Consider the following 14,376-nt stretch of genomic DNA (forward strand, 5'->3'; position numbering starts at 1 on the left):
GGGGCGCCGTCTTAGCTCGCTGCTGCTGAGGCGGCCGTTGGCGGCTCTGCGATGAGCTAGATCGCTTGGGCAGGAAGTGACGCATAGCCTGTGAGTCCTTACGGGCTTCGGTGAAGCGCTCGGCGAACTCCTTCACCGCTGGTCCAAACAGGCCGCTTTGGGAGATAGGCGCGTCGAGAAAAGACGCCTTATCTGCATCCTTCATTTCTGTTAGCGTCAGCCACAGATGGCGCTCAAGGACAGTCAGGTTAGCCATAGCACGGCCGATGGATTGGGCGGTGGCTTTTGTAGCTCGCAGCGCTATGTCAGTGGCGCTGCGTAGGTCCTTAAATGCCTCAGGATCGGGTCCAGACTCGTCCATACTGCGGAGAAGTTTGGCTTGAAAAACCTGGAGGACAGCCATAGAGTGAAGCGCTGATGCAGCTTGGCCGGCGGCGGCGTATGCGCGACCGGCGAGAGCTGAAGTAGATCGGCAAGGCTTCGAGGGATGAGAAGCTTTAGCTTTCCATCCAGCGTTGGAGGGTGGACACAGATGATTGGCCACAGCTTCCTCGAGGGGCGGAGTCCCCTCATAGCCTCTTTCTTTTGCGCCGTCCACAGAGGAGAGCGACAAAGAAAAAGAAGGCTTCAGGCGAGCGGAGTGCGGGGCTTTCCACGACTTCGTGAGTTCGTCGTGAACTTCCGGGAAGAAGGGGGAGGGTCTTTGTCGAGGGGCCTGTCGGCGCCCCTGCAGGAACCACTCGTCCAGTCGGCTGCGGGCGGGTTCTTCCGGGGAAGACCAATCGAGCCCGAGGTCTTCCACGGCCTTAGAGAGAATGCGGACGATCTCAGAGTCCATGCTGGAGCCCGCGCTCGTGCCCGCTAATGTCGATGGCGCGGGGTCGAAGGACGAGCCCGGCCAATCGTCGGATGCAGCATCACAGGAAAAACTGTCATCCTTATCATCGTCATCCCCTGACGCGCCAAACGAGACGAGCCCCATCGCTCCGCTGGAGGGGTGCTGGTCCGCCTGTGTGAACTGGACTGGCGGCGGGGAGTCTTCGGGTGTTGGTGAAGCACGCGGGGATTGGCCCGGCGTGACATCACTGCAAACCGCGTGCTCCGGCGGCCTCTGTGAGCGGCGTTTTTTCTTTCGCGGCTCGACTAGAGGAGATGGCAGCACGGAAGAGGTGGGCTCTTTCGCGGTGAAAACGGCGAAGCGAGCGCGCAGCTCGGTGAGGCCCAGGGCGTCACACTCGGGACATCCGCCTCGAGTAAGGGCAGCCTCTGCGTGGTCCGGTCCCAAGCAGCGGGCGCAGATGATGTGACGATCCCCGTCCTGAAGAGGGCCTCGACACGAGGCGCAGGAAGGCATTTGAAACAACGCCTTGAGAAATTTGACTCTTTTAGAAAAAGTGTCGCGGGGGCGAACACTGATAGCTTTTTGAAAAAGGATATAGATGGTGCGCGCCGGATGGCTTAGCAGAAGGGCGATCGAAGGCGGCTGAAGGCGCCGGCGTCCTCGAAGCAGTCCTGCTGTAGGCTTGTCGACGGCGGCGGCGAAAAGACTCCAATAAATCCGGAGGATCCAGCGAAGAGAAGGTTCTTTGCTGAAGGAGATTAAATCTAAAGAACTCAGACGACGGGGCGCCCAATATATAGCCCTTGGCCACGCCCATCTCGGCGGGCTCTGACGCGCGTGGGCGCGAAGCACGCTCATTGGAAGCGGGTTCAGAGTCGCCCCGTCATTGGTTCGTGCAAGTTGCCGCAGCACAGCCAATGACCGAGCTGCCTCGCTCATTGCTGTATGCTGTGCAGCTGCAATGCGTTTTACATAAAGACTTCAATATTTCTCGAGAAAAGGAGTTTTCCCATAGCGTAAGCTTACGCAATAGGAGGAACCTCTCGAAAGGGAACTCTTACATCGGCGGCCCATTGGTTTTGTTTTGTTTTTTGTTTTACTTAAAGGGGCATTATGCAGAAATCCCGTTTTTGTCAAACAGCGACCCCTAGAGTTACTGTGGAGTACTTGAATTTAATGTTACTGTCGTAAATACCACTCACTCAGAGCTTGACATGCCCTGTTACATAGTATACAATAGTACATTGAGTTTAATTTGTCGTTTAATGAGATATAATATATGTTGTTAGTGGTGAGAATTTTCACGTGATTAAATACATAGATCCGACAATTTTAATGGTCCAGAGGCAGAACTTTTGCCAAGTGTGTCAGAGGTTCTGGGTTCTAATCAGTAGTAGTATAGTTTATTTTCCTCATCAAAACCGATTGTTTATTAGTGGTTGTATTTCAAGCAGGGACATGTTTTTTGTGCATTAGATTTTGTGATTTCACCATTACAAAATATAGAGAGTCTCTCAGTCCCCGCAACGGATTCAGGCGCGCGTCACAACAGAACACTGTAACTTATCTGCACCACTGATCGCAGAGGCAACGAGCACTTTGGTCACTTGATTTCAAAACTAACACATTTCAGATCGCCTCTTATTTAACAAACGAATGAAATGAATGCTCTACTAGAGTTACCTGGAGATGTTTTATTTGTTTGTAATGGTAACGTTACATCCGTGCCGCGAGAAGTTTCAATGGGGACATAACACACCAGCAAATTATGCCTATGCTCGTGTCCGACTCCTCGCTCGGTCAGTCTGCCGTTTCCTCTTTCTCTGTTCCTCCGACAATGCTTTCCTAGCTTTCTGCATCTTATATGCCGGCTCAGCCATGACGATAGTGTGACAAACTCCATCCATCTATACCTTGTTCCTGTGTGTATGGGTGCAGTTGCCGTAAAGGAATATGTTACATCGCGAGAGCTGATATCACGCGATACTTCCTGACGCGGCCCGCCGCACCGAAGTTGCAAGTGAGATTTTTTCGCTCACAGGCACCAGGGGGGGTCGAGACGCCCACCATTCAACCCGATAGAAGTTATATAACCATTTCAATAACTCTGAAGCTGTTCAGTTAAGCTAAAAAAGCTGCATAGTGTCCCTTTAATTGGCGGCGCTGGGTTAGTGCCGGTGTAATGCATTGGTAAAAAAAAGTCAGCGTTAGTTTTTTTTCTGACACACCGGCCCATGAAACGTCATCATGTGCTTATATCTTTCAAGTATAGAAATTAGTACAAAACTAATTATGAAAGTTTACTTTATTTTTCAGTGCATTTGTTTTACAATATAGGCCTATGGCTATTACTATCATGGGATTAATATTATAACTATTATTATGTAGTAGGCTAGTGTAATGTAGACAGACACTAACTAAAAGAGGTTTGAATTTTTCTTTGTTTAATTTGCACCCTGAATATGGGTTCGAGCTTTTAATTTTGAACTCTCAAAGTGCACCAGACTGCTGAATTTAACATTAAAGAACACAAAATTTTCTTACGGGGGGGGCATGCCCCCGAACCCCCCTAGAGAAACAGAGGTCCACCTACCACAGTTTTACCTAAAATCCTGTGAGAAACACTGGTATTGCTGTTCCAATTGAGCTTATAGTTTTTTTAGGGGGGTTCATCACGGTGGAGTAGCTATAGTTTAATTGTATTAATAAATGACAATTTTGCACTTTTATCTGTTAGCTCTCACTCGTTCCTACTCACTTATTACATGGCACACTTTTTTTTTTTTATTTTTTTTGTTTGAGGGGGGGGCGCGAAAATTGTTGCTGCATACCCCTCTGACACTGGGTAGTTGCGCCCCTGGTTTTAAGTACATTTTACTCAAACAATATAACACTGAATTAAACCATGCTTTTAAAGGATATGCTTTACTTAGAACATCCATGTAAATAATACAGTAGATAGTGTCTAGACAACATATCTACATAATAGAAGTTATGTGATACCCACCCGATCAATACTTGGTACACAATACACAGTAATAGTAGCATCCGTTGGATCATTTTTGAGCATTTTGAGTAGAAAATGAACTCCAGACAGCAAGTTACTAAACCTAACAACAAATACAATGATAAAACAGTGTAAATACAGCTGGAAAATAGTGAAAAATGCAAACGTATTAATTATTCATGCCCCAGTGCACGATGGGAACACCAGTATCAGAAAGTTGAGTAGGTTTTACTTAATTTTATAACATTGATATTTACACTTTAATTACTACAAGCTTGAATTGAGTACTAATATAGAATTTACTTTGTTTTTTAAATTCTTGCCTGAATTTACTTTACAGGTAGAAACTATATTTGTTTGTCTTTACCACTGAATCATTTTCATCAGTCCAATGCTGCTCAAAAGATTAGGGTCAATAAGATGTGTGTGTTTTTTTTTGTGTGTGTTTTTTTTATAAATAATACTTTTATTCAGACATTAAATAGATCACAATTGGCAGTAAAGACATAACAAATACTCTAGTCACCCAATGCCAATGTTATCTGATTGACACTTATTGTGAAGTGTTATTGATTTTGCATTACTATGAAAATGTGTTAGCAGCCACTGACCCCCATCCCCCCCAGCGGTGAAGCTCAGAAACACACAAGAGAGAGACGGGGATTCTGAAAAGACTTTTCCATAATTCCTAAGCCATAGATAAAGAAAAAAGAGGGGAAAGGTTACACGTACATTAACTCTGTCTTGTGAATCTCTGCAATCCTTCTTTCCAGTTTCTCTGAGTGCTTGGGGAAGAACTGGAACTTGGAGCTGTAGCCCTCTGGATGCTTTCCCGGGTCGTAGTCTCCAATCTCAGCTGCAAAGTAGTCATAAATCAATCTTTCATCATGCAACCGTGCATTTTTAGTTCACATATGGCAATGCTAACGTGTTTTCTTAATGAACATGCTCTGTGAGAGCAAGTGTTGGGAGCCATATGTTCTTTGCAGGGGTTTTGTCGATTAGCATATAGTAAAGCATTTTTAATATGCTGTTTGCTTCTGCACTTGGTACCAGTAACAGTGTAAACCGGGTATGCTGAGTGCAACAGTTTATACGTTTTCGTATTAAGTGAATTTCCCTATGGAGAAAATACTAAGAAAAGAGTTTCAGTTATGACTTTTTTATTATTTGATTTAGCCTAGTTTTGTATCAAATACAATGTGATTTTCAGTGATTGACAGCACATTGCCAGCTAACCAATGAGAATGTGGAACAATAATGACGATGCATAACAACAGAGCGTAACTGGGAATCTGTTTACCCGAAACCCTCCATAACTGGTACAGATTTGAAGAAAATTACAGTAGTTTGGCAAATGAATAAATGACGGACAGTTACATACGTATTACCAACATTTGATCATGTAAGCTCGATGTTACACCTCAAATAACAAGGGATGATATAGTAGTGTTAATATTAATTAGAGTCCACAAACTCATTCTCTCAAATGGCTTTGGTGTGCAGAGCACTCTCAGCTTATATGGGCCGCACGGCCCTGAATGGTACCCATCAGCCTCTCTGAGTCCCGACCATTGGGAACAGTGATGGAAAGGTGCATCTTTAATTCAACAGAGTCGTCTAAAACATGGCCCTGATCAACCTGTCAAAGAACATTACTGTGCATCTCGACGTCAAAACCTCTAATGTGACTGAACCTCACACATCTCTGTAGACTACTGAACAAATACCCAAATTCAACTGAGAGATAATAACAGATTAAAATAATTGATTCTTGAAAATAATTTTGGAAATTAATTTTGTTTGAAAGATTCAGTATTTTATATTAGAAATTAGCGATGCACAGATACTACATTTTTCTGCCGATACCAATAGCCAGTTTTTCTGAATGATATCTGCCGATACTGAGAGTCTGACTTTCTTTTAAGGAAAGAAAATCTCTCCCAACTAATGCTGTAAACTAGAGAACTCTCTCATTTGGTACATTACTATAATATTAGAGGTTAAAAGTAACAAAAGAGCTCAAACTATTATATTCAACTGCAATCTATTTGCAGATATAATAATTACACTTCAAAAAAAACTGTATAATGTCACTATTTTTTTAACTGTGAATGAGTCATCGTCGCATTAACTTTGACAGCCCTAAATTCACCACAATAGTCAATTTCTTCACACACAGTATAAGTTTGACCAGTTTGAATGTCTGACCAGTTTTCCGCCCCCTTTTGACTGCATACAATTGCATTTATCAGCTGACACCGATCATTCATTGGCTGATATAGTAAAATCAACTTGGATGTTTAAGTCATTTCAACTTCAATTACTTAAAATTGCTTCATTCATCTTGATGAGTTAAAGCAATGTAAAAACATTTGTCATAACTTATTAATCATACCATTTTTTACAGTGTTGGTACATCCCTATTAGAAACAAATATATGTTTAATTGTGTAATAATTCAAAATAAATTAGGTTGAATTCAGGTTGATTGGGACACTTTTTCCCAATCATCTCAAAAAAGGCTAAAAAAGTATCCCAATGAACCTGAATGCATAAAAGTACATTATTTACATTACCGTTGTACAGTCTGGGGTTGGTATGAGTTTTTAAACATTTTTAAAGAAGTATCTTATGGTCTTTAAAGTTGCATTTATTTGATCACAAATAGAGTAACAACGGTTAAATTGTGAAAATTGCATTATTATATATTATTCCTGTGAAGGCAAAGCTGAATTTTCAACAATGTCAGTGTCATGTTCTAATATGCTGATTTGCTGCTCAAGAAACATTTACTAAGATCAATGTTTAAAACAGTTGAGCTGCTTTTTTTAAAGGACTCTGATGAATAGAAAGTTCAAAATAAAACTTTTTTGAAACGTAAAAATCTTTACTGTCACTTTTGATCAATTTAATCCATCTTTGCTGAATATTAGTAATATAAATAAATAAAATAATGAAAAAAATCTTACCGACCCCAAACTTTAGAATGGCATCACACAGCTTCTGTCTTTAGTATTAAGTTCTAGGGTCCCATTTCCTTCTACTTTACCTTGTAAGATGTAAGCTGCCAATAAGGCTGCGTCAGACGTTTTGCAGAGGAGACGACCGTGGTACAGATCTCTTTTGATCTGCAGGAAGACGAGATACCTGTAGAGAGCACATGAAGACAAACGGTGAGAGAAAACACCTCATTTATTCCATTACCCTGAACACATGTGTTTGATTACGTAAAGATTAATCAAAGGTTACATCTTACACCATGTATCTGTAATGAGAGCTGATAATGAAGGACACAGAACTGTAAAGTGAAACATTTCACATTAAGAGACAAAGAAAACAGTATGTGTATTTAACGGTCTCTCAAAACATGCTAAACATTTCTCTTTGAGTTGGTTTAAATCAGCTTTCTGTTTCCAGAGCAGAGAATGAATTGAGAACAGGATTGTTGGTTTGGGAAGAGATGTCCTAAAGCAAACCGCTGTGTCAAAAGCTGTTGAGTTGGGGGGAAAAGAGAGACTGCAACGCACACAGACGTCTGTCTCTCTGGCCCTAACATCTGTCTCACAGCGATATAATGCTACAAACACAGATGCTACTTTATATAATTATGCATTTGGAGCTCATAGACTGGATTTTATTGGAATGGAAAGAGTAAATGCAAACTATATGTGACCCTGGATCACAAAACAAGTCACAAGTAGCACGGGTATATTTGTGGCAATAGCCAACAATACATTGTAAGGGTCAAAATAATCGATTTTTCTTTTATGCCAAAAATCATTAGGATATTAAGTAAAGATCACGATCCATGAAGATATTTAGTAAATTTCCTACCGTAAATATATACAACATTTATTTTTCTGAGTGAATGCAGCGCAATCGCGAACATACATGTAGAACTTTAAAGGCGATCTACTGTATAAATCTTCATTTAAAAAAATTGACCCATGTGACTGGTTTTGTGGAAGAGCTTACAGTAACACTTTAGATTAGCGAACACATATTCATTCAGTATTAGTTGCTTATTAGCATGCATATTAATCCCTTATTCTGTATGACCATATTCTTCTACATACCTAAACGTAACCACTACAACAACTACCTTGTTTAATATCAATAAGCAATAATTAGGAGTTTATTAAGGGAGGGAAAACTCCTATTTAATAGTGAATATGTGTTTCCTAATCTAAAGTGTTACCGAGCTTCCTGTGAGGTTTAAAGCACCAATGTCACATTTTCTATTCATAAATCAATCCAGTCCCAATCTGGTACTTGGCTCCTCTCACCTTCAGTGCAACATGTGTCCCGTGAGTAAAGAGCGACATGCCTGTCTTTAACTTCTCAAAGTAGGCCAGCCCAGCTAGAGCTAATAGCTTTTCACATAAGAGGCCATAGGAGCTAAAAATGCAATTATGTTCCCTGAATTCTCTCTAGGTGACAGCAGCAAAATGGCATTTTCTGTAGCCACCAGTCAATTTCTGGCCTACATATCAGCTTCCTTCTTTATCCCTAACCTGCCATTTACGGAAACACACTCGATGTGCCGGTGTCATTTCGGTTCTAGAGAAGGACGGGCCAAATATAGGAGCAGCTAAATGGCAAAGTATTGGGCTGAGATGCTTGTTTTTCCTCTGTGGAATATGCACTTTACCCGAGATATTTTCCAATAATCTAATAAAGTGCTAATATAAACATAACAATATTTAATACTAGATTATCTCATTATAGGGAAATAAAAATGCTATTGTAACAAGTGTCATGTTTTATATGCTTGTAGATTTTTTAATGTGAAGGAAAAGGATGGTAAAAGATGACAATATTAAATATCAATAAATATAGATATCTTTTATATTATATTATACTATATTATCACTGTAATCAGGCAAAGTGACGGTAACCGGTTTCTAGGATGCAGCTTGGGTGTGAGTGACTTGGTTGTCATGAAAATCATGCTAATGACAAGTTTGTGCATATTGAGCAATAATCTTATTTTTTGTGACCTGAGCAATTATAAACGCGGAAAAACGAATCGGTTACCTAACGTAACCTCGGTTCTCTCTAGAAGAGGGAACGAGTATTGCGTAAGCTAGCTTACGCTGCGGGAAAGATTCATCTTTGCTGAGATATTGAAGCCAAAAAATTATTTCATAATTTTGTATCCATACACAACGCAGTTCCTCTGCGGCAGACCTAGAGCGGGCTAGCTAGCAGCTCATTGGTTCGCTCAGAGAGAACTGCTTAAGCCTATGGGAGAGCGGGGCTGAACCCGCTTCCAATGAGAGGCGCCCGCGCGCTCATTGCGTCATGACCCGCCAGAATGGGCGTGGCCATGGTGTATATAAGGAGCTCTCCCAGGCTTATATGTTGATTTATTTCAGCGTGAAGCGAAACGCTAGTAGCGCAAGCACGGCCGGGAACGCAATACTCGTTCCCTCTTCTAGAGAGAACCGAGGTTACGTTAGGTAACCGATTCGTTCTCTTACGAGAGGTTCTCTCGTATTGCGTAAGCTAGCTTACGCTGCGGGAACACCTGGCCAACGCCGTGCGCGCTACGAATCCACTCATGAAAAAAACCCAGGGATATACCGGGGGAATTTTTTAACGTGGAGTGAATGTACAAAGAGGCCGCAGAGCGGGCTCATGAAGTGTACACATAAGCATGTATGGGGCCAGCAGAGCGGGCACATGAAGTGTATAAGCATTACAGGAGAGCACAAGGGGCGAACCGGTTGTGAGGGACCTCCAGAAATGCAGCTTCTTAGAGAGCTGTTCGTCAGACAGCTAGTAATTTTGCCTGCAAGGCGGGAACTTCCAAGTTATAAAACCTGACAAAAGTGGACGGGGGGGCCCATCCCGCGGCCACACAAATGTCATGAACGGAAATTCCACAGGACCATGCCCACGATGAGGCCATGCCTCTAGTGGAGTGCGCCCTGATGCCCAGAGGGCAGGGCAGGCATTTAGATGCGTAAGCAGAGGCGATAGCGTCCACTATCCATCTAGACAGTGTCTGTTTTGAGGCGGCCAGACCCTTGGTGCGCCCCCCAAACGACACGAAAAGCTGCTCAGCGCGTCTGAACGCGGCAGCGCGCGTAGTGTACAATCTCAGAGCCCGCACCGGACAAAGGAGATTGGCATCGCGCTCACTATCGGATGAAGGCAGAGCCGATAGGGAGATAATCTGAGCCCTGAACGGGGTACCAATCGCCTTCGGGACATAGCCATGCCTAGGTTTGAGAATGACAATCGAATCATTCGGTCCAAACTCAAGACACGCGGCGCTGGATGAGAGCGCGTGAAGATCCCCAACGCGTTTAACTGAGGACAGAGCCGTCAGGAAAACGGTTTTGAGCGAGAGGTATTTCAGATCCACAGACTCGAGCGGTTCGAACGGGGGTGCTTTCATAGCTTCAAGGACTATAGAAAGATCCCAAACCGGAACCGACGGGGGCCGCGGAGGGTTCATCCTCTTAGCTCCCCTGAGGAAGCGGATGACTAACTCGTCTTTGCCCAATGACTGAGCGCGTCGGGGTTCCGCGAACGCCGCGACGGCTGCCACATAAACCTTGAGAGTGGAGGGGGACCTGCCCTTGTCCAGCATCTCTTGAAGGAAAACAAGCAAAGACGGCACCTCGCACGACCGTGGGTCCAGCTGTTTGTCGGTGCACCATTTTGAGAACACAGACCATTTAGACGCATAGAGCCTTCTCGTGGAAGGTGCTCTAGCCTGTATGATAGTGTTTCTTACTCCCTCTGGCAAATCAACGAATAGTCGTTGATCACCCATGCATGTAGCGCCCAGCGCTGTGGATGGGGGTGCCAGATCGTGCCGCGAGCTTGAGAGAGGAGATCTGCTCTGACTGGGATGGGCCACGGGGCTGTCTGTGACAGCTGCGTGAGCTCCGGAACCCAATTCTGACTCTCCCAACGCGGGGCTATGAGGAGCACCGAGTGGCGTGTGTCCCTGATCCTCTGAATTACCTGTGGTAACAGAGCGATCGGAGGGAATGCATAGAGCGGGCGGCGAGGCCATTCCTGGGCTAGCGCGTCCTCGCTCTTCGAGAAATATATTGGGCAGTGAGCGTTCTCTTCTGACGCGAAGAGGTCTACTTCTGCTCTGCCGAATAGTCGCCACAGTAACTGGACCGTCTGTGAGTTCAGGGACCATTCTCCTGTGGAGATGAGGTTCCTGGACAGTATGTCTGGACCGTCGTTCAGATGGCCCGGCACGTGCGTCGCTCTGAGCGAGAGCAGGCGGCTCTGAGACCAAACTAGAATGCGGTGCGTCAGTAGACAGAGATTTCTGGATCTGACACCGCCCTGACGGTTGAGATAGGAGACCACGGCCATATTGTCCGAACGGATCAGGACGTGGTGTCCCTGGAAGCGCGGGAGAAAGTGCGAGAGCGCGTTCTCGACCGCCAGCATTTCCAGACAGTTTATGTGTAATGGGCTTTCCTGAATCGACCAGTGGCCGAAGGCCGGTGAGCCCTCGCAGACTGCACCCCAACCCGTGTTGGATGCATCTGTCGAGATGACTTTTCGGCAGGAAAAGGTCCCCATCGTGACGCCTAGACGAAACCATTCTGCTACTGTCCATGGCTGCAGCGCCGTGAGACACGTTTGCGTAACCCTGATCAGCTGGCGGCCCGTGTTCCACGCGCGGTGGGGTACACGGCTGTTCAACCAGAACTGAAGCGGGCGCATGTGCAGAAGGCCCAACTGAAGTACAGCGGAGGCTGAGGCCATGTAACCCAGCATCCTCTGAAAAGTTTTCAGAGGCCTGCGGGTGCCCATCTGGAACGAGGCGGCTAGACGCTGAACACTGCGCGCGCGCTGTGTAGACAGGCGAGCCGTCATCGTGACCGAGTCCAAATCTATACCTAGGAAGGAAATCGATTGACTGGGATGAAGGGAGCTCTTTGTCCAGTTGACAGAGAGGCCCAGCGTTTCCAAATGGTCGAGGAGAACTGCGCGGTGCGACAGAAGCTCCGTCTGTGATTGGGCCAAAATCAGCCAGTCGTCCAGATAATTCAGAATGCGCAGCCCCTGGCTTCGCAGGGGGGCGAGCGCCGTATCCATGCACTTCGTGAATGTACGGGGCGCCAGAGATAAGCCGAACGGGAGAACGGCGTATTGATAAACAAGACCCTCGAAGGCGAAACGTAAGAATGGCCTGTGACGGGGATTTATCTGGATCTGAAAATAGGCGTCTTTCAGGTCTAGAGATATGAACCAGTCCCCCTGGCGCACCTGCGCGAGGAGTTTCCTGGTAGAGAGCATCTTGAACGGTCTCTTCATGAGCGCTTTGTTCAAAGACCTGAGATCTAAGATCGGTCTGAGGCCGCCGTCTTTCTTGGGAACCAGAAAATAACGGCCGTAAAACCCCGACTCGGTCATAGATGGCGGGACTCTCTCTATCGCGCCCTTTTGCAACAGCGTCGCAATTTCTGAGCGGAGCGTGCCGGCGGCCAGCGGGCTGAAAGAAGATTCGAGCTGCGCGCGCGCACGAGGCGGGCGGCGGCGAAACTGTAGCAGGTAGCCGTTCTTTATAATGCTTAACACCCACGGGGAAATGCCTGGAATGGCTTCCCACGCTTTGGAGCATGCGGCTAGTGGCCGAATGGCTGTATTGCCCTGATTGCTGCACATAGCGGGCTGGACACAGTGTGTGGGCGCGCTTTGAATGTGTGTGGCAACGGGATTTGCACTCAGAGAGGAGTCTATGGGCCGTGACACAGAGCGAGCAGAGAGGGGACACGTGCACGAGCTCGTGGGCGTGTTTATGTTCTCTGATATTAGAGCGGGCTGTGCCCGTTTCATGTGATGGGGCTCTGATAGAGACACGGGATATGTTATGCTTGTGTGTATGGGTGAACACATGATTGTGGGCACATTTTCTACACAACTGGCAAAATTTCTCTTTTTGAGATTTCTCTGGGTAGCCGTAAAAACGGCTTTTTGTCGCTCGCAAGCGGGCTGGGACACCGGCTTGTTTGTGGCGGTCAACACTACAGCAGTCGGCGAAATAACGGGGACTGGCAGAGGGCGAAGCTTTGACGGCGGTCCGGCCGCAGCGGGAGAGCACCGTCGTTTTCTTGACATTGTTAGGCAGACTTCTGATGATCAGGCTTCAGCGTGATCTTAGGTCGCGGGCCACGGGGGGGCGGCGGTCTGCGGCGGCTGTCAGAGCGAGAGCGAGGGCGAGGGCGGCCGCTCTGACTGCGCTGAGCTGTTTGAGTCTGCGGAGGGGGGCGCTGTGATGGGGCTCTGGCGGAGGGCTCGTGAGAGCGGCCCGCTGAAGAGCTAGCGCGGCGGGGTAGAAACAAGTTCATCGCCTGAGTAGCTTTCTGTACTTCAGAAAAGCGATCGACGATTCCCGTGACGGCAGATCCAAACAGGCCCGTCGGGGAGAGGGGCGCGTTGAGAAACGCGGCGCGCTCAGAATCTCCCATGTCGGCGAGCGTGAGCCATAAGTGTCTCTCAGCAACACAAAGGCTGGCCATGCATTTCCCCAGAGCTTGTGCGGCGGCTTTAGTGGCGCGAAGGGCGAGATCCGTAGCACTTCTCAAATCCGTGACGGCGGGGGGGGTTTTTCTACCGCCTTCGGCCCATTCACGGAGAATATCGCTCTGTAACACTTGGAGGACAGACATAGAGTGAAGCGCAGCGGCGGCCTGACCGGCGGCGGCGTAAGCGCGAGCATGAAAGCTCGAGGTCGCTCTGCAAGCTTTCGAAGGAAGCGTGGGTGAAGAACGCCATCTAGCGGAGGGCGGGCAGAGGTGCGTGGCGACCAAGTCCTCGACGGGCGGCATGGCTGCATAGCCTTTCTCGGCGGCTCCGTCCACCGAGCGCAGCGAGGCGGATATATCGGAGCGATTTCTAGCCGAGAGCGGTGCATTCCAGGATTTTGTCAGCTCTGCGTGAAGTTCAGGCAGGAATGGAGCGGCCCGGGTGCACGCGGGGGTCGAGCGCCGATGAAAAAAGCTACCGTCCATTCGGTTCGGGGCCTGCTCGGGTGGAGGAGACCACTCGAGACCGAGGCGTTCGACGGCCTGTGAGAGGAGGCGCATCAGCTCCTCTTCTATCCCGGCGCGGGTCCCCGTCGACTCTCTCGCGGATCCGAGAGATGACCAGTCTTCACTGTCAGAAGCGAGCAGTGAACAGGAGTCCTTCTCCTCCGCGGCGTCATCGGAAACAACAGAGCGGCCACTCGGCGGCAACTGAATGTCCGGCAGGGGCGGGGAGGGAGAGCGGGAAGCGGGAGGCGGCGGCGGCGGCCCGCATGTTTCCGCTGGGGGCTCCGGCGGCCTTTGAGAGCGGCGTTTCTTTTTACGCGGCGAGAGAATAGGCGGCGCGGGAGCGGTTTTCACTGCCAGAAGTCGTGCCCGCAGGGACGATAACGGCAGGCTTTCACAGAAGTCGCATCCTCCATCAGCGAGGGCGAGTTCTGCATGCTCGAGTCCCAAGCAGAGAGCGCAGATGACATGGCGGTCTCCGTCCTCGAGACGAGCGCGGCAAGAGCC

At 47.4% G+C, this 14,376-nt stretch overlaps 1 protein-coding gene across 2 annotated transcripts in view; it reads right to left on the minus strand.

Moving 5' to 3' along the window:
• The window catches only part of LOC130088870 (FERM domain-containing protein 5), a 134,019-nt gene that overhangs the window by 23,332 nt on the left and 96,311 nt on the right, over nucleotides 1–14,376 (minus strand). For both annotated transcript variants that reach the window (XM_056255850.1, XM_056255857.1), the window contains exons 5-6: nucleotides 6,900–6,997; nucleotides 4,581–4,704 (exon numbers count right to left, since the gene is read on the minus strand). In XM_056255850.1, coding sequence (XP_056111825.1) covers nucleotides 4,581–4,704; nucleotides 6,900–6,997 — 222 coding nt within the window. The remainder of the gene's footprint in view (nucleotides 1–4,580; nucleotides 4,705–6,899; nucleotides 6,998–14,376) is intronic.

This window comes from Rhinichthys klamathensis, unplaced genomic scaffold, assembly GCF_029890125.1.
Source record: "Rhinichthys klamathensis goyatoka isolate OS25496 unplaced genomic scaffold, OSU_Roscu_1.1 h1tg000005l_1, whole genome shotgun sequence".
Classification (NCBI taxonomy): domain Eukaryota; kingdom Metazoa; phylum Chordata; class Actinopteri; order Cypriniformes; family Leuciscidae; genus Rhinichthys; species Rhinichthys klamathensis.